This window comes from Hyperoodon ampullatus (assembly GCF_949752795.1).
Source record: "Hyperoodon ampullatus genome assembly, chromosome: 15".
Lineage (NCBI taxonomy): Eukaryota > Metazoa > Chordata > Mammalia > Artiodactyla > Ziphiidae > Hyperoodon > Hyperoodon ampullatus.
Genome location: NC_136928.1, coordinates 14,773,987 through 14,794,029, shown reverse-complemented (window position 1 = coordinate 14,794,029; position 20,043 = coordinate 14,773,987). Strand labels below are relative to the sequence as shown.

General features: G+C 49.2%; 1 protein-coding gene across 1 annotated transcript; it reads left to right on the top strand.

The window, feature by feature from the left end:
* Positions 1–5,196: 5,196 nt before the first annotated feature.
* Positions 5,197–7,619, top strand: NEURL3 (neuralized E3 ubiquitin protein ligase 3; the record flags this gene model as incomplete). The annotated part of the gene is made up of 3 exons (XM_079721170.1): positions 5,197–5,746; positions 6,687–6,758; positions 7,411–7,619. The coding sequence occupies 3 exons, from the start codon at positions 5,197–5,199 to the stop codon at positions 7,617–7,619; spliced, it is 831 nt and encodes a 276-aa protein (XP_079577296.1).
* Positions 7,620–20,043: the final 12,424 nt, after the last annotated feature.

The window sequence follows — 20,043 nt, the reverse complement described above, 5'->3', positions numbered from 1 at the left end:
TGTTTGAAAAGCAGAATCCCACAGGTGACCCAGAGCTTCTGAATCAATCTTCATCTGAATAAGATCCCCGCGCTAGGTTCACGTGCACATCGCAGTCTGAGAAGCGCTCTGTTAGAGCAAAAGCCCCTTTCCCGTCACCAGCCTCAGTTTCTCTCACGGAAAGGGCAGAGGATCTCTGACCTCTCTTCCACCTCTAACACCCTGGGCGCAAGGCCTTGGGCGTGACCTCCTGCGGGACCCTCTGCGTTTCGTGGGCGATTCTGGGAAGTGGAATTCCAGCTCCAGCAAAGCTGAGGAGCGATCGACACCTCTCCCATTCCGTCTTGCTGGGCCCTCTCCTCTCTGCCGGAGACCTGGGCCTGGGGCAACTTCACAGGTCCTGGAATGCAGCTAACTCAATTCAGTCCACTTCACCAACACTGATTAAGCACCTCCTGTATGCTGGGGTCAGTAGCAGTGAATCATTGCTACCCTGGCTGTACATTCGAATCATCCGTGGTGCTTTTATTTTTATTAGTTTGTTTTTTGTTTATTTTATTTTATTTTTTACTTTTTGGTCACGCTGCACGGCTTCTGGGATCTTAGTTCCCTGACCAGGGATCGAACCCGTGTCTCCTGCAGTGGAAGCACGGAGTCTTAACCACTGGACCACCAGGGAAGTCCCTGGGGTGCTTTTTAGAAATGCCGGCGCTGGGCCTCACCCCAGGCCACTGGCATCAAGGTCTCTGGGGGCAGATCTGGGGACAGGTACTTATTAACATGACTCAATTATAATGCACAGCCGGGTTGAGAGCAACTCGCCAAAAGTAAGAGAGAAATCTATGCCAAATCCTATCCAGGCCATCTCGTCAGTGTCTGCTTCCTCCAGGCCAGCCAGCTGCAGCAGGCCTGTTGCAAGCCAGGGGAAGTCATCAGGAAATTCCCTGGATATGGCAACCTGTGACTGCAATCTCTAATTAATCATCAACAGTGTAATATAATCCTGGCCCATGACAAGGGGACCTGCTGAATCCTTTGGAAACCTGTCCACTGGCCTTCTTCAGACCCAGGGACCAGTGTCCGAGGATCCCAGGCTGATGGGGGCTCAGATCTGCTCCCAGGCTGGTAAGTGGGAACCCCAAGCTTGGTCCCTGGACCAGGAGTGCAAGAAGCAGAGGGGGTGCTCTGTGTTATTGCTGGGGAAGAAGTCTCAGGAGGCAGAGGTATGACCAGTGTAAATATCGCTCAGGAGGAGTTTCTGATACAGGCTGGGTTGACCTAGGTAGTGAGCTATTAGGCGGCAGCGAGGTAGTGAGCTTCCTTTCCTTGCAAGAATCCAAGAGAGGCTGAGTGACTCAGGTCCAGAATCCCTGAAGTGATGCGACGACCCACATGACCCATTTGCCTTCGGATCCTGTTGTGCAGAGTGAAGAATGGCTGGGGTGGGAACAGGGTAGAGTGTAGGGGGCCTGGTGGAGGACCAGGGGTCCCAGCTCTGCCCCATGGAGCTGTGGGACCTTGGGTGAGTCACTTCTCCCTGGGACCTCAGTTTCCTCACCCGCAGGCTGGGGGCCAAGCAACACACCTTGCCGGTTACAGAGCTGCCAGAAGCACAGGCCACAAGGTCACCAGGCACCATGGTTCTCTGCCAGCCTCACCTGAGGCCACAGCGCTCCCTTAGTGTGCAGGGCAGGAGATGGAGAACCCTGTCTTTTACCAACAGGGATCCAGGCCACGCACTCCTGCTCCCAGCGCCTAGACGCTGCTCCCTCCCAGGCAGCAGGTGACACCTGAGCCTGGGCGCAGGGCAGGGCCAAGCCGCCACTGCCAATGCTGCTGCTGCAGCGGCAACTGTGTTTGGGTTCCAGGCAATGATGGTGCCGTGAGGGGGGCAGCGCAGGGGTGCGGGCCCGGGATCCCTCACTTCGGGCTGCATGAACACCTCCCCATGCTCCGTTTCCTTAGAGTGTTTCCCTGTGGGGTGGTGGGGAGACTGTAAGCATTTAGTAGGTGCCCGGTGCCAGGAGAGGCTTGATGGCTGGAGGGGCAGTGATGACAATGAAGAAGACCTGGGGAGGTCCTCACTGCATAGGGTGCTGACCCTAGATTCCAAGAGCCTTGCTGCAAAGATTCCCGGATTGGAATCCACCTGTCCAGCGGGTGGGACATCCAAAAGGCCATGACTGTGTTCCCTGCGCCCCAGCAGCCCAGGGGGTCCTTGTTGCCAAGCCCAGTGCACGGTGGGGGAGTGAAGGAGTCAGGTGGCATAACTGGGGAGGGTCCCCCATGGGCAACTCAGCTTATGGAGCCTCAGGATCTGGCCTGAAAATGCAGCTGAGAAGTAGAACAGCCACCTACGGGCATGAGGTGCTCACAACCCCCTGCCCAGCGGCTGGGGACAGGCCTACTTGGAGAGCCACACTCGGCCTGTACCCACCTCTGCCTCTCCCCGGCCCAGGAGCACGGGGGACTGGGTAGCCTGGGTCAAAGAATGGGAGGAGCCCTGCCAGCCCGCCCAGTGGAAGGAGACGCCACCCAGACCCAGCTCCAAACCCAGGCGCAGAGCCCCATGCAAAGCAGAAGAAGGGACCCCGCGGGTGGATGCAGTCTTGCAGGCTCTCTGCCCGGCCGGCAGGACAAGGGTGGCTGTCAGTGCCACTCAACCTCGGCCTGTGCAGCTGAGAGAAGGGAGCACAGTCCACTGGCCCCTGGTGTCCTGTGCAGCACTTGTGTCCTCTCAGCCCCCTCCCCTACTTGGTGACACGAGGACATAGCTCCCACAGGCCGATTTCCCTGGCTCCTCTGATTCCCCCCATCCCCCATCCCACTGTCCCCAGAGCCAATCCTGCCTGCGTCAGCCCCTGTCCACGGCAGCTGTGCGGGGGACTGGGGGGGACTCCATCCACTGACCCCTTGCCGAGGGAGGGGAGTCAGCTGTCGGCCAGGACAGGGTCATCTCCACTGGCTACCGTCTCGGGCCACAGAGCGGGGCCTGATGGGTCTCCCGTCGCCCCGACCCGAGGGTGGGCCCCTTTCCCTGCAGGGGCTGCACTGGCTGAGGCTGAGGTGATCCCTGTTTGAACCCCAGCTCTGCCCCTGCTGCTCACCGCCGTCAGGTGGGGTCTTTTCTTGCCGCGTGGTGGCAGCGTGGGATGCGGTGGTGCACGGAGAGGCTTAGGGCCCTGCTCACCACCCACACCGAGCCCGCTCCAGGGCTCCCCTCCAGTCCCGACCTCAGGGATGGGCGGTGACCCAGCCAAGTGAGGGGCCTGGCCCCCACCCTCCAGGGTGGGTTACGGCTGATTACATCAGGAGCCCCTACCTGCCCCCCGCGTCCAGCCCGATGCCTGTGCCGGTGGGCAATGAAGTCCTCACATTCAGGATCCCCAGACAAGTACCTGGAGACTCCAGGCCTGGGCTGTCAGGCATGTCATTCCCACTGTGGATAAGGGACCAAACCCAGAGGGGCAGTGACCAGCCTAGGTCAGCAGCAGAGCCGCGGCTAGAATCCGGGTATTGGTCCTAATTCCCCTCACAGGGTCTCCTGGCTGCCCCAGCAACTTGAGTGGATGCAAGGACAGGTCCACCTGATGTCAGGACCCTCAGCTCTGGCTCCTGGTCGCCATCTGTGCCTTCTCTGGGCCTCCCTTGCTGGTGCACAGCCTGGAGGAGCAAGGGTTGGTGGGCCAACCCTTTGGGAAGGGAGGGAGAGACCAGGGCATTCCAGGAAGGGGTGGTGGCGTGGGCAGGGCCGTGGGTGAGGCTGAGGGAGGGGTGAGCTTGGATAGCAGCGTGGGTTCAGAGGCCCCCCGAGCCAGGGTGAGCGCTTGTCCCTCACACGTTGGGTGAGGGAACCGTGCCAGGCTTGTCTTTGGCCTTTTGGAGGTCAGGAATGGATTCACTGTGACCTTAAGGGTGTCCCTTGTGCTGGGCTGGAAACTTGCAGGCATGTGGGTGTCAGAGACGAGGGCCAGGAGGGAAGGGCCTTGCTCCTTGGGGATGGGGTCTGGCTCAAGTGTTCTTTTTTTTTTGGCTGCGTCGGGTCTTCGTTGCTGTGTGCGGGCTTTCTCTAGTTGCAGTGAGCGGGGGCTACTCTTTGTCATGGTGCCCGGGCTTCTCATTGTGGTGGCTTCTCTTGTTGCGGAGCACGGGCTCTAGGCACGCAGGCTTCAGTAATTGTGGTATGTGGTCTCAGTAGTTGTGGCTCGCGGGCTCTAGAGCGCAGGCTCAGTAGTTGTGGCGCATGGGCTTAGTTGCTCCGCGGCATGTGGGATCTTCCCGGACCAGGGCTCGAACCCGTGTCCCCTGCATTGGCAGGCGGATTCTTAACCACTGCCTGGCTCAAGTTTTGACTGAATTCACCTCTTTTAATTTTCTATTTCCCTCTTCCAACCCAGAAAGAGCAGGGCCAGGAGGGGAGGAGGAGAGGATGGGGAGAGAGATAAGGCCTACGGAGCTAAGAGCCGTTCTGGGGGCAGGAAGCTCCGCCAGCTTCCTCCAGGCCTCTGGGGCCGAGAGAAAGGGCTGCCCAGCAAGGAACTTACCCTTCCTGGCTGCCAAGTGGAGTCAGGTCAGGAAATTCCCTGATTTTAAAGCCTACCCAGGACTTGGCTGGGCCCAGCCCACGATTCTGAGGGGCTGACCTGGGACTCCCCCTCTGCAGGCTTTGCCCCCTCACCGGATTGGGAGTTGCCAGGCACCTTCTCTCCCAGGACAAGAAAGTCACCCTCTTTGGGGGCCATGGGCTTCACAAGTCACGCGTGTTCTCTGTGGGAAAATCAGAAAGTCACACAAGCAGAGAGGAAAACACACCACCAGAGACGACCACAAGCAGCATGTCAGCCCATTTCCTTTCAGGCTGTTTCTAGAAACAGATGAGATATACATGTATATAGTGAACGTATAAGTGTATATGTCAAAACCAGGGTCATATTCTGTCTACCGGTCTAAAACCTGCTCTTTCTAGTTAACGGCAATAATAGCCATTACCGGGTATCCAGAGCCGGTGCTGCCATTAAAGGAACTGCGGTTCCTTTAATTTTTACATCATCCCTACCGGGAGGTGAACTGAGGCTTGGGGAGATTCCCGAGGGAACTAAGATCTCTGACAGGCAAAGCGGGCTCCTCACTGGGTGGGGGGAGGGAAGAGCGGGGACAGTGGCACCGGGGAGTGAGGGTTGCTGGAAACGCCCCCTCCCCTGGGAGGGGGGTGCTGTGATGGCCTTTGCAGCCCGTGGGTCCGGCCCGCCCCGCCCCTCACTGACACCTCCCGCCCCCGCAGACGCCGAGATGCCCCGAGAGGCGCTCCGTTTCCACGCCGAGGCCGTGGGCGCGCAGGTGCGTCTGGACGCGCAGCGGAGCACCGCGCGCAGGCGCGCCACGTTCCGTGACGGCATCGTGTTCAGCCATCGGCCGGTGAGGCCCGGAGAGCGCGTGGAGCTGCGCGTGCTGTGTCACGAGCGCGGCTGGGTTGGCGGCCTCCGCGTGGGCTTCACGCGCCTGAACCCCGAGCGGGTGACCGCGCCCGGCCTGCCGCCCTTCGTGTGCCCGGACCTGGAGCAGCAGGGCCCGACGTGGGCGGCCATGCTGCCCGACGGCTGCGGGCTCACCGGGGACGTGGTGCGCTTCTGGGTGAACCGCCTGGGCCGGCTCTTCGCCCAGGTAAACGCGGGCCCCCGGCTCCTGCTGCGCAAGGGCGTGCTCATGGGCGCCCCGCTCTGGGCCGTGATGGACGTGTACGGGACCACCAAAGCCATCGAGCTGCTGGGTGAGGCCACGGGTGGGGACCCAGGCTCCTCCCCTGGGCGGGAGGAGGTGGAGGGTCGGGCGGTACTTCACCTGCATCCAGAGCCGCTGGGAGAACTGTTGTTTCATTCATATGCCGTCAGTTTTTCCATCAGCTCATGTCAGGGTATGAAGGTGGGCGCTGGGGACAAGACCTAGTCATAGGGAGGGCAGCCTCATCTCTGAAGAGTGAGAAGACGTGCTCAGCACCCCAAACATCTGTAAGAGGGCTGATCTCTTTCACAAAGGAAGCAATTTGGGGGCTAGGCTTTGCAGTCTAAGTAGGCGTTTGCTGAGACAGGGGTGGCAGCAAAGGGAACATAAGTGTGAGAGTTAGAGGTGAGCAGGAAGGCAGCCTGGGGGGCAAAGGTGAGATGTTCAGGCACTGGGTGGGGAAACAAGGACCACCTGAAAGGAGAGAGGATTTCAGGAGAGGGAGGAGATACAGGAGCACTCATAAAAAGAAATTTTGGCATTCTGGGCTGGTGTTCCATGGGCCTGCACAAGCATTCCAGACACCCCTGCGCGTTTGTTTTTCACACTGCTTGTCACAGCTGCTGGAGCCTCACCTCTGGAGCACCTGTTTTCCCTCCTGGGGGATTTTGAAGCACATCTGGGTTGGGGACCGTGAATAATGCTGAAGGTCTCCACTCAAGCAGCGGAAGTAGGGCAAAGGGGAGCTGTCTAAAGGGAGGGTGGATTAGCAGGAGGAACCTGCAGTTCTACAAATTCTCTGCTGGGTTAAACTGGGAAAGGGGCGGCCAGGACAGGGCTGGGTGACCAGCTTGGAGCTCCAGCATTGCACCCCAGAAAAGAAAGGGGATGGACACTTGGCTTTAGGGGCAGGGGCTGGGGAGGTGCGGGGGAACGAGGACACCCTGACTTCGCTTTCCCCAGGCCCTGACTTTCCCTTTCTGCCTTAGATCCTACAGTCAGCGCCCCCACCCGAACCATGCCCTGGGTCCTCAGTGATGAGGCTCTGCCTGAGCCCAAAGGTGAGTGGCTTCCCCGAGCCCCAGGGACTCCCCAGGACTCCAGCACTAGGGGAGCTGGGGGGAGGCCCCAGCCCTGGGAACTCAGTTAAGTCTTTCCAAGTCGTATCAAGTCTCCCACGGGCTTTAGGCCAGAAAGATTTGGCTCCGCCCCTGGAAACCTAAAAGCAATTTAACAGCTCTGCCTTCTAGGACATTGGCTAACTTCACAAGTTACTGGAGCACATTCATGAACAGATGTTATTTTGTCCGTCTGCTTTTAAAAAAGCAATCCACGTTCATAGTAATTTGCCAAACAGAAATAAAATACGTAGTAAAGGATAAAGAAGGAAGTAAAACAAAAACGAAAAAACACCTCCCAAACCTTGCATTACCTGTTAGGTGGATTTCCTCCCAGTATTTTGTGGACTTATATATGGGGAGTTGTTTGTACTTTGTTTTCCTTTTTTCTAAATTGGAATCTTATGATATGTATGTTTGTACCTTATGGTTTTCGTCCCAACTTTTTTCACTTGATTACATTGTGAGCATTTTCTTACAAGGTAATATTCTTCAGAATCCGACTGCACAGTTCTCTGTCCTGTGGTTATATCATGAGTGGGCTGCCCACCCCTTGCCCCCAGGTGCCCCTGACCTCTGTTGTCCCCTTTCCCAGCCACAGCAGGAGAGGAGTGTGCCATCTGCTTCCACCAGGCTGCCAACACCTGCCTTGTCCCCTGTGGCCACACACACTTCTGCAGCTGCTGTGCCTGGCGGGTCTTCAGGGACACAGCCAAATGCCCTGTGTGTCGCTGGGAGATTGAGGCGGTGACCTCGGCTTGGGACCCTCCTGCTCTGGGCCCTGGTGTAGGTGCACAGCTCTGAGCCCGGCCCCTGCCAAGGGACGAGGTGCAGCTCTGCCCTCTTTCTGGAGAAGAGTCAGAAAGCCTGGTTAGCAACAGGTGTGGTGGAGAGATGGAGTCAGGGCCGCAATGGCTGTTCCCCCTCCTCAGCAGGAGGGGGCCAGTGGACCGAGGAGGTGCCCCTTTCTGCCCACACCGGAACTACCTCCCTGGTGGGTGTCTGGCTGGAGAACGTGGCTCAGCAATGGGCCAGTGGGGTTCTCACCCCTCTGCCTAGCTCCAGGTTCATTTTTGCGTGCCAAGGCTTTTGGCTGGTCACCTGGTTCAGCCACCATGAACCTAGCAATCCCCGGTACACCAGAGTCCCAGGAACCCAGATGTGCCAGTGAGAAGGGCCTTTGTGTAGAGAGGGGGCAGCCTGATCCCTCGTTTTATGGCCAAGGAAGTTAAGGTACCTGCGCGTGTCTGGTGAAGCCCTGCCCACCCTGGGGTATTGAGGAGCCTGGACCAGATGCAGGGAGCATCTGGGTGGAATTTTGTTTATTTATTTAGTTTTTTAAATTGCAGTATAGTTGTTATACAGTATTAATAAGTTATAGATGTACAATGTAGAGATTCACAATTTTTACATGTTATACTCCATTTATAGTTATTATAAAACTATTGGTTGTCTTCCCCCTGTTGTACAGTATATCCTTGTAGCTTATTTTGTACCTAATAATTTGTACCTCTTAATCCCCTACCCCTAAATTGTCCCTCCCTGTTCCCTCTCCCTACTGGTAACCACTAGTTCTCTATATCTGTGAGTCTGCTTTTTTGTTATATTAACTAATTTGTTGTATTTTTTTAGATTCCATATATAAATGATATCATACAGTATTTGTCTTCCTCTGTCTGACTTATTTCACTTAGCATTATGTGAAATGCTCCAAGTACGTCCATTTTGCTGCAAATGGCAAAATATCATTCTTTTTTATGGCCGAGTAGTATTCCATTGTATATGTATACCATAACTTCTTTATCCATTCATCTGTTGATGGACACTTAGGTTGCTTCAATATCTTGACAATTGTAAATAAGGCTGCTGTGAACATTGGGGTGCATGTATCTTTTCAGTCTGTGTGTCTCTATATCTGAAATAAGTCTCTTGTAAGGTAGCACATATGGGTCTTGTTTTTGTATCCCTCAGCTACTCTATGTCTTTTGGTTGTAAATTTAGTCCATTTACATTTAAGATAATTATCAATATGTGTTCTTATTGCCATTTTCTTAATTGTTTTGGGTTTGTTTTTGTAGATCCTTTTTCTTCCTTGTTTTGTTCTCTTGATATTTGATGACTATCTTTAGTGTTATGTTTGGATTCCTTTTTCTTTTTTGTGTGTATATCTGTTATAGATTTTTGGTTTGTGGTTACCATGAGTCTATACATACGTACATATATATACATATATATATACACATATATATGTATATATGTGGTTGTTTCAAGTTGCTGATTTCTTAATTTGAAATACATTTTAGCAGACATAGAGAACAAACATATGGACACCAAGGCGGGGAAAGAGGAGCTGGGATGAACTGGGAGATTGGGATTGACATATATACACGAATATGTATAAAATAGATAACTAATGAGAACCTGCTGTATAGCACAGGGAACTCCACTTTGCTGTGCAGTAGAAACTAACAAAGCATTGTAAAATAGCTATACCCCAATTAAAAAAAAAAAAAGAAATGCATTTTAAAAACCCTGCATTTGTACTCTCTTCCCCTCACAATGACTGTTTCTGATGTTGTATTTTGCATATAATTATTTTGTGTATCCCTTAACTGCTTATGTGGATAGAGATGATTTTACTACTTTTGTCTTCTAACCTCCCTCCTTGCTTTGTGTGCGGATGATTTCCTACCTTTACTGTATGTTTGCCTTTACCAGTGAGCTTCCTCATTTCATTATTTTCTTGTTGCTAGTTGTGGCCTTTTCTTTTTAACCTAGAGAAGTTCCTTTAACATTTGTTGTAAAGCTGGTTTGGTGGTGTTGAACTCTTTTAGCTTTTGCTTGTCTGTAAAGCTTTTGATGTCTCCATTGAATCTGAACGGGAGCCTTGCTGGGTAGAGTACTCTTGGTTGTTGGTTTTTCTTTTTCATTACTTTAAGTATATCATGTCACGCCTTCTGGCTTGCAGAGTTTCTGTTGAAATATCAGCTGATAGCCTTATGGGATTTCCCTGTATGTTATTTGTTGCTTTTCACTTGCTGCTTTTAATATTCTCTCTTTATCTTTAATTTTTGTCATTTTAATTACAATGTGTCTTGGTATGTTCCTCTTTGGGTTAATCCTGTATGGAACTCTCTGTATGTCCTAGACTTGAGTGACTGTTCCCTTCCCAGGTTAGGGAATTTTTCAGCTATTGTGTTTTCAAATATGTTTTCAGCCCCTTTCTCTCTTCCACTTCTGGGGCCCATATAATGTGAATATTAGTGCATTTGATGTTGTCCCAGAGGGCTCTTAAACTATCCTCATTTCTTTTCATTCTTTTTTCTTTTTTCTGTTCAGTGGCAGTGATTTCCAGTACTCTGTCTTCCAACTCACTGATCTGTTCCTCTGTATCATTTGGTCTGCTGTTGATTCCTTCTAGTGTATTTTTCATTTCAGTTATTGTATTCTTTGTCTGTGTTTGGTTCTTTATATTTTCTAACTCTTTGTTGAAAACCTCTAACTGCTTGTTCTGTGCATCCATTTTTCTCCTGAGTTTTTTGATCGTCTTTACGATCATTGCTCTGAACTTTTTCTTCAGTCGATTGCCTGTCCCCATTTTACTTAGTTCTTCCTCTTGGGGTTTGATTTTGTTCCTTTGTCTGGGACACGTTCTTCTGGTGCCTCACTTTGTCTAAAGTGCTATTTGTATTTTTATGTATGTGGTAAGTTAGTTACATTTCTCGACCTTGGAGAAGTGGCCTCCTGTAGGAGACGTCTTGTGTGTCCCAGCAGTGTACTCCCCTCTCATCACCCAAGCTATATGTTTTTGGGGTTCCCCCTAAGAGGGCTGTGTGGGTCCTTCCGTTGTGGTAGGCTGACTATGTGAGCAGTCTGGTACAGGCTTGGTTGGCCCTGCCTTGCGTACATGCTGCTGGCTGCTGGTTAGCAAGGCTTGGTCATGAGGCAGCTGGCTGAGGAACTCCAGGGGGCCCTGGGGCTAGTGTTGGCTCACTGGTGGGCAGAGTTAGGGTCCAGAAGACTCTGGGGTTGTTGCCTGCCCACTGGTGGATGAAGCCAGGTTCTAGGGTTGGTGCTAGACTACTGGCAAGCAGAGCTGGGTCCTGGAGTCTGGCTGCAGGGCCCAGGGATCCCAGAGCTGGTGTCGGATTGCTGGTGGGGTGAGGGGAAAGGCTGGTCCCTGACACAGTTGGGTGTGGAGTCCAAGGTGTCCCGAAGCTTGTGTTGGCCTGTTAGTGAGCCAAGATGGCAGCCACCAGCAGCAGTGTTCACGCGGTAGAATGAGTGCCCCAAAATACTTGCTATGTCCCCAGGGTGAGCCACAGCCGCCCCCCTGCCCCCATCTCTCCAGGAGACTCTCCGAGACCAGCAGGTAGGTCTGGCCCAGGCTCCTATCACATTACTGCTTCTGCCCTGGGTCCCAGTGTGTGTGGGATTTTGCAGGCGCCCTTTAAGAGCGAGGTCCCTGTTTCCCCCGGTCCTTTGGGACTCTGGAAATTAAGCCCTGCTGGCCTTCAAAGCCAAGTGTACTGGGGGCTTGTCTTCTCGGTGCCCGACCCTCAGGCTGGGGAGCTTGACATCAGGCTCAGAGCTCTCACTCCTGTGAGAGGAACCCCTGCAGTTCCTCTCCAGCTTGTGGGTTGCCCACCCAAGGGCATGGGACTTGATTATATGGTGAGTCCGCCCCTCCTACCCATCTCAGTATGGTTCCTTCTTTATGTCTTTAGTTGTAGAAGATCTTTTCTGGTAGGTCTGGTCTCTTTCATCAATGGCTGTTCTGTATATAGCTGTGATTTTGGTGTGCTCGTGAGAGGAGATGAGCTCAGGGTCTTTCTACTCTGCCATCTTGGCCACTGTCCGCCTGGTAGAATGTTGACAGTCTGTATGGAAGCTGGGTCACTCTAACAAGTCCTCTGTAAAGGCAATCAGCAGTCACCTGCCCCGCCTTCCTTGCAGGGCAGTTGTGAGGTCCCAGTGAGATCGTGCATCTGAAGATGAGTCAACATATGAGAGTACACTGTTACCATTGTGCTATTTCCTTGCCAATTTCTGAGATATCAAAATAAAGTTTGTCTTTTATGAATGATTTTGTAATGTGTATGTCCCCTTTGTTGCAGTCAGTGGGAGTGGGTAGGGCTGGGGACTGGTCAGGATGCAGGGGCGTGGGGACATGCCTTCCTCTTCTCCACAGAGACATCCTGGGCTTGCAGTGGACTAGGCGGGGTCTGGGCCCTCAGGCCTGTGGACTCTATGTTGCTGAGCATGTGAAGGGGGTAGTCCTACAGCTACAACCAGGCTCTGCCCTTGCCACCCTTGACTTGTGAGGACTTCCTAGAGGCTCTGGCTCTTGAGTGAAGGGAGGAGTTGACCTGGGAACGCCCCCGCCCCGCCACCGAGCCGGTGTTTGTGGCGGGGGATGGAGGAGGACAAGCCATACCTGTTACTTTGCTCTTGTTCCTGCTTCATGACTGGTGAGGGAGAGAGCTAATAGGGAGTTTGAACCTTTTGTGCCCAAAATCATGATGATGGGCCCCTCCACAAACTGCATCCCTGCACCGTGGCCATCCAGAGGGTCAAGACTTTGGGTTAGGTGACCCCAGAATAGCTTTCACTCTGGAGTGGGATCTCCTCTCTGCCACCCTTGAGTGTTCTAACCTTGGTCATATGAACCTCAGTTTCTTCATCTGTAAAGTGGAAATAAGATAATTTTCTTTGCTGGTACGTTGTGAGGATAGTGAATATGAATGAAACTTGTAGCTTAGAGGAAGTACTCAAAATACGGCAGCTTCCTTTCCCTGGAAAAGGCATCTACCAGGAGAAGCAGCCAAGAGATCACTGGGCTGGCTGTCAGGGTCTGGGGGGTGGTCCTGGCGGCCCCCACACCACCCCAGTATTTTGGAATGATTCCTATGGCTCCTAAGACAACTTTTTTTCATCATTTAAGTGTCTTTTTTTTTTTTTTTAAACCCAAATACCTCCAAGGCAAGGGTAGCACTTTAATCCTACTTCCAGCGAATACCTCCTTATTAGTTAACACCTAGAAAAGCCTTTGAAATGATATAACCAGAGGGGGCACTTCTGGAGTGGTGGCATAAGGACTTCTGTAAAGCCATTTCTCCATAAAAGCAACAGAAATATTGGCAAGATTATAAAATCCAACTTTTCCAGAACTCTGGATATTAACCAAAGGCTAACAAGGTTTATCGAAGAGAAGTTACTCAATTTCGGTAAGAGCAGTGGGGTTTGTGGTGGTTTAACCTGGCCTGCTCCCATCCCTCTAACCTCAGCTCCACAGCAGCCTTAAAAACCAGCAGCCTTGCAGCCACCAGAGGGGACAGGTTGTGTTGGGAACTCCTCAGAAAGCTCTACCACCAGAGCATCATCACTGTTTGGCCTGTACTACACTTCCCTGGAAAGTCTTCATTTATAGGGTGTTGTCATTACTTAACCCAACTTGGAACCCTCTCCATGGGAGAACCCCTATTCCCAGGGCATCTGTCAAACATCATCAGCTTCAGTTGTTTAACATTGCAGCTGCCTGAAACTGTGATACCACTTGAGACAAACAAGGAGAGCCAGGAATGTTTATCTCAGGCAGGCAGTGAGCCACAGTGTGTCTGACCATGGGCAGGAGTAGTGGGGGATGGATGTCTGGGTCAAAGAATTAAGGCAAAGCCCCAGATACTGACAGTTCCCTAAGGCAACAGAAGCCTCTATATCCGGAAGGCTAATTATTTTTAAATAAAATTTATTTATTTATCTATTTATCTATCTATCTATCTTTGGCTGCGTTGGGTCTTCGTTGCTGTGCGCGGGCTTTCTCTAGTTGCGGTGAGAGGGGGCTACTCTTCGTTGCTGTGCGTGGGCTTCTCGTTGCGGCGGTTTCTCTTGTTGCAGAGCACGGGCTCTAGGTGCGCAAGCTTCAGTAGTTGTGGCTCGTGGGCTTCAGTAGTTGTGGCTCACCGACTCTAGAGCACAGGCTCAGTAGTTGTGGTGCATGGACTTAGTTGCTCCGCGGCATGTGGGATCTTCCCGTACTGGGGCTCAAACCTGTGTCTCCTGCATTGGCAGGCAAATTCTCAACCACTGTGCCACCAGGGAAGCCCCAGAAAGCTAATTGTTGACTCATCTTGTCCAGCAGCACATACATTCTATTTCTCATTATCACTTTAGGCAGATGCAGTGTAATTCACAGCTGAATATTCTATTCTTTGCAAGCAAGTTACCCAGGCTAACCAGGAATCTCAGCTCTAGGGGAGATGACACCCAAGAAAAGCAAAGTATTTGAGGAAAGCTAACATCATTGGGGAAAAGGCATCCAACTCAACAAAAAGAGGACTTCATACCTGAAAAAATATATACAGTTAATAGAGCAGACAGACCTGGGCTTAGATGCAAAAAGATATTGTGTAAAAAAATCTAGGTACCTTGGAAACAAAAAACTAAATCATTGAAATAAAAACTTATTAGATGGACTGAACAGCAGAAAGATTATAGCTGAAAAATAATTCATGATCTGGAAGCAAACAGAATGGACTGCAAAGTTACAAAGAGGTGAAATATATGAAATAAAAGAGAATAGATGCAGAAGTTCAAATATCCAAAATTTCAGGGGAAAATAGAGAAAATGGAGGAAAGAGAATACTCAAAGAAGAAAGGAAAATTTATATTGAGGAAAGACATGACTCTTCACACTGAGAAAGCATACTAGTTGCCAAACAGAATACACGAAAGAAAAAAAAAACCTTCATCTTGACACATACTGATGAAATTTCAGAGCATTGGGGGTAAAGAGAAGACCCAAGGAGGAAAAAAATAGATCACATACAAAGAATGTGAATCAAATTAACAGTAGACTTTTCCTCAACTATACTGGATGCTGAAAGACAATGGAATAATATCTTCAAGGTTCAGGGAGTTTTTAAATTTTATTAAGGTATAATTTACATACACTAAAACGTACAGATCTTATGTCTTCATTTTGATGAGGGAATAATTTTGAAATTTAAAATTCTCCAAGCAACTACTCTCTCATTCAAGCATGAGAGAAAAATGAAATTTTCAGATATAAACTTGGTTTTTCACTCACCAATACTTTATGAAAGAATTTTTAGAGAAATTACTTCATAAGAAAAAACAAGAAAAGTTAACTTTTTGTTCTCAATGAAAGCACAAAAAGTTGAGTCTAAATAAGTGTTGGTCATTAAAAAAAATCAATAAAAATCTGGAATGAAAACCACAGACAATATCATCTTGGATGGAGTGAGGGGAAGCAAAAGCATGCTAAGTTTCTTTTCTCACTAGGAAGAAATAAACAACAAAAATGAGAAAAATGTAAGTTGAATTGATATGTTGAAGAACATACAGAGTGTAGAAGACTATAAACAGAATATATAAATTCCAAATCATTAAAATAATAGAACTCCAATTTCATCAATCCAACAAAAGGCAGGATAGGAGATAAAAGAATAAAAAGTAAAGTAGATAGGTACAAGTCCAAACAGAGCAGTACTAATAGTAAATGTGAATGGGTTAAATTCACCTGTCAATTGACAAGGATTTTCAGTTTGGGCAAATAAAAATATATAAATAAATTTAAAAAATACAACCCTGTTACATTCTATCTCTGACAGGTGGACCTAAAACAAAATCCAAAAAGACTAAAAATAAAGGAAAAGAAAAATATACTAAGCAAATATGAAAAACAAATAAACACGTTGTGGCAGCCCATGGTCAGGCTTGCCTTGGAGATCCCTCAAGGTAACATAAATGGGAAATGCCTGGGCCTTGCAGCATAAGAGCAGATAGGAAGAGATTGCCCAGTGCTGACTCAGAAAGAGCCCAGGTATCAGGCTGGGGACTATGCTCCCTGATGGGTTGAAGTTCTGCTGTGTATGTAGTATTGATTGTTTTTGATACTGAAGTGAGACCATGATTCTACACTTCTCATACATTACTCCATTTAAGACCATCAAATTTGGGGCCTATCTCTTGAGACATAAGTGGGCAACCAAGAGCCACCTCCCCCCCGAATCAATATCCTGTGTAAATCCTTTGATCTAGTTATTTGTAAACCAAAAGTAAAAGTTTCCTTAAACTAGGTCCAAGTCATTATTCTTGTTCATCATAAAAGACAGATTAGGCTCCTTGGTCTTAGCTTCTGCTCAGTTGTAGTTGTATTAGCATCAGACAAACTAGAATTTAAGGTAAAAAAAAGATTATAGGGGATAAAGAGGGAATTCAACTAGAGATTATCATACTAAGTAAAGTAAGTCAGAAAGAGAAAGACAAATACCATATGATATCACTTATATGTGGAACCTAAAATATGAAACAAATGAACCTATCTACGAAACAGGTACTTCCCTGGGACTTCCCTGGGAAACAGGGACTTCCCTGGTGATCCAGTGGTTAAGACTCCATGCTCCCAACGCAGGGGGCCTGGGTTCGATCCCTGGTCAAGGAACTAGATCCCGCATGCCTCAACTAAGACCTGGAGCAGCCAAATAAATAACTATTAAAAGAAAGAAAGAAAGAAAGAAAGAAACAGAAACAGACTCATGGACATAGGGAACAGACTGGTTGTTGCCAAGGGGGAGGGAGTTGGGGGAGGGATGCAATGGGAGGCTGGGGTTAGCACATGTAAGCTTTTATATATAGAACGGATAAACAGCAAGGTTCTACTGTAGAGCACAGAGAACTATGTTCAATATCCTATGATAAACCATAATGGAAAAGAATATTTTAAAAAAAGGAATGTATATATATGTGTAACTGAATCACTTTGCTGTACAGCAGTAATTAACACAACATTGTAAATCAACTGTACGTCAATAAAGTAAAAACTAAAAATAAATATGATTATAAAAAGAATTATTCATAATAGTGCCAAAGTGGGAGACAATCCAGATGTCCATCAACTGATGAATGGATAAACAAATGTGCCCTGTCCATACAATGGAATGTTATTTGACCATTAAAAAAAGGAATGAAGTGCTGATTCATGCTACAACATGGATGAACCTTGAAAACATACTAAGAGAGGGAAGCCAGTCCCAAATGGCCGCATAATTGTATAATTCCATCCCTATGAAATGTCCAGAATAAGCAAATCCATAGAGACAGAAAGTAGATTAGTACAGGTGCCAGGGGCTCGAGAGAGGGAGGAATGGGGAGTGACAACTAAGGGGTACGGGGCGGACAAGGAAGATGTTTCAAAATTGATTTTGCTGATGGTTGCACAACTTTGTAAATATGCTAGAAACCACTGGACTGCACACTTTAAAGAGATGGATATTATGGCATGTGAATTATATCCAACTTTAAAATTATGAAAAAAACCCTACACACCAAAATAGATGACTAAAGATGTGCTAGTGGAAGAAAAAGAAGGGAATATTAGCCCTGGGAGCAGGAAAATCTTCAAAGAAGAAGCAACATTTTAACTGTTCTTTTTTTTTCTTTTCTTTTCTTTTTTTTAACATCTTTATTGGAGTATAATTGCTTTACAATGGTGTGTTAGTTTCTGCTTTATAACAAAGTGAATCAGTTATACATGTACATATGTTCCCATACCCCTTCCCTCTTGCGTCTCCCTCCCTCCCACCCTCCCTGTCCCACCCCTCTAGGTGGTCACAAAGCACCGAGCTGATCTCCCTGTGCTATGCGGCTGCTTCCCACTAGCTAGCTATTTTACATTTGATAGTGTATATATGTCCGTGCCACTCTCTCACTTTGTCACAGCTTACCCTTTCCCCTCCCCATGTCCCCAAGTCCATTCTCTAGTGGATCTGCATCTTTATCCCCATCTTGCCCCTAGGTTCTTCATGACATTCCTTTTTTCCTTAGATTCCATATATATGTGTTAGCATACGGTATTTGTTCTTACAGGGCTAATGGCTATTTTGAAGGCCGAGAGGAGGGGAAAGGTATTCCACATAGTGGGCACAGCACATGCAAAGATGGACAAGTGCAGGATGTGGCCGGGGAATTATGGGGAGGTCCCACTGGCCAAAGCCGAAGGAGCAGGAAGCCGCAGACGAGTCCAAGGGGAAGGTGGGCTGGAGCCAGCCTTTGAGAGCTCTGCCGGCCGTCGAGTGGCTGCAGGGGGTGCCTTTGAGGTCCAAGCTGGCTGCAGGAGGGCTAATCTGTCAGTGGGCCCGTCTCACCTCAGTCAAACACACTCTGCTTGTAAGGCACCTGAGGAGAGAAACAGGCCCCTGCTAAGTTTTACTTTCCTAGAAATCCAAGATTTCTAGCTTGTGATAAGAAGTCACTGGGTCAAAGCAAACAGAGGTAGTGTTTAATGAATCATCATCATGAGGATAATGCAGAGCGAAAGGAAAGTAAAAGTGCAACCAAGTATTGTCAGTAGTTGCTTGGCTTAAGCAGGAAGCCAGCCTGGGCTGGACCAGGGACCTCCTAGGGGGCTTTCCCAGAGACTGAGAAAAATTCCCTTGCTCAGGTGGCTTTTATTTTTTATTTATTTATTTTTTTTATTAGTTTCTGCTTTATAACAAAGTGAATCAGTCATACATATATATCTGTTCCCACATCCCTTCCCTCATGCATCTCCCTCCCTCCCACCCTCCCCATCCCACCCCTCCAGGCGGTCACAAAGCACCGAGCTGATCTCCCTGTGCTCTGCGGCTGCTTCCCACTATCTATCTACCTTACGTTTGGTAGTGTATATATGTCCATGCCTCTCTTTCGCTTTGTCACAGCTTACCCTTCCCCCTCCCCATATCCTCAAGTCCATTCTCAAGTAGGTCTCAGGTGGCTTTTAGATGATGCTTCCTGTTACACCGACTGGGGCGTGAGACGTCAGTCTGGGGAATAACAAGCCGTCCCTCCAGGGACGAGGACCACTGTGCCCCTGTGCATCCCCCGGCCCCTCACATGGCCCCAGCACGCCACTGTCTTCAGTGCCCCCCCCAGCATTATTGCCAAATTCCTGCTCCCCACCCCTACCCCCAACCCCACACAAGCAGAGGCTTCCTGCTTGCTGATAACCTGTTCAGGAAATTCCACCTGGAAGAAGTCCACGAGCAAAGGCTGAGGAGGGCAGTGGGGGATAATCCCTGAGCCTGTGGCAGAGGGACGAGAACGAGGTGCTGTCTCGCTCCTCCATGGGCCCGCACACCAGATCAGCGTCCTGTCTTCCAGCTGCCCAAGGAGGAGAAGGTAGGGGTTCCCTCATGAGCCTGGAAGTGGTGACTTTGTGATCCTCTGGTCAGTCAGCCTGTCCCTCTCAGGTCTGCATGAAGTAGGTAAGCCACAGCACACATGATAATGTCCCCATTTTATAGCTAGAAAGAGTGAGGCCCAGAGACTGTGTCTGACTTGCCCAAAGCCACTCAGCGTTGCCTGGTTTGTCAGGACTAGATCCCAAACCCCTGAATCCCAGCCAAGGGACTCCTCTGCCTCAGCTGTACCATTTACGGTTTGACATAAATGCAGATCACCTAGTAATACCACCTCTTTATCCCCCAAAATTCCCCAAAAAAGGGGAACAATTTACCCAGTCCCACCCACTAGCGGGCTGGCAGCCTCTACACAAGGCAGGGCCTGGCAGCCAACTGGGCTGGGAGCCAGCCTTGCATACCAGTGTACCCATAGGAGTCAGCCCACCACCACAGAATGGGCCATACACAGAGGGGGCACCCCTAGATCATATAGCTCTGGTGACCAGAGGGAACTGTGCTGCAGGGTGCCATAGGACGTTTCCTATATAAGTCCACTCCTCCAAGATTGGGAAACATAACCCACCTACCTAATACATAGAAATAAAAACAGAGACTTAGGCAAAATGAGGCAACAGGGGAATATGTTCCAAGTGAAGGAACAAGATAAAATCTCAGAAGAAGAACTGAGCAAGGTGGAGACAGGCAATCTACCTGATAAAGAATTCAAAGCAATGATCATAAAGATGCTCAGTGAACTTGGGATAAGAATGATGAACACAGTGAGAAGTTTAACAAAGAGTTATAAATATAAAGAAGAACCAAACAGAGCTGAAGAATACAATAACAAATAAAAAATACACTGGGAGGAAAAAAAAATACACTGGAAGGAATCAACAGTAGATTATATGATACAGAGGAACAGGTCAGTAAACTGGAAAACAGAATAGTGGAAATCACCCAAGCTGAAGAGAAAAAAGAAAAAATAATTTTTTTTTGAAATGTAGATTGATTTATTTATTCGGTTGCGCCAGGTCTTAGTTGCA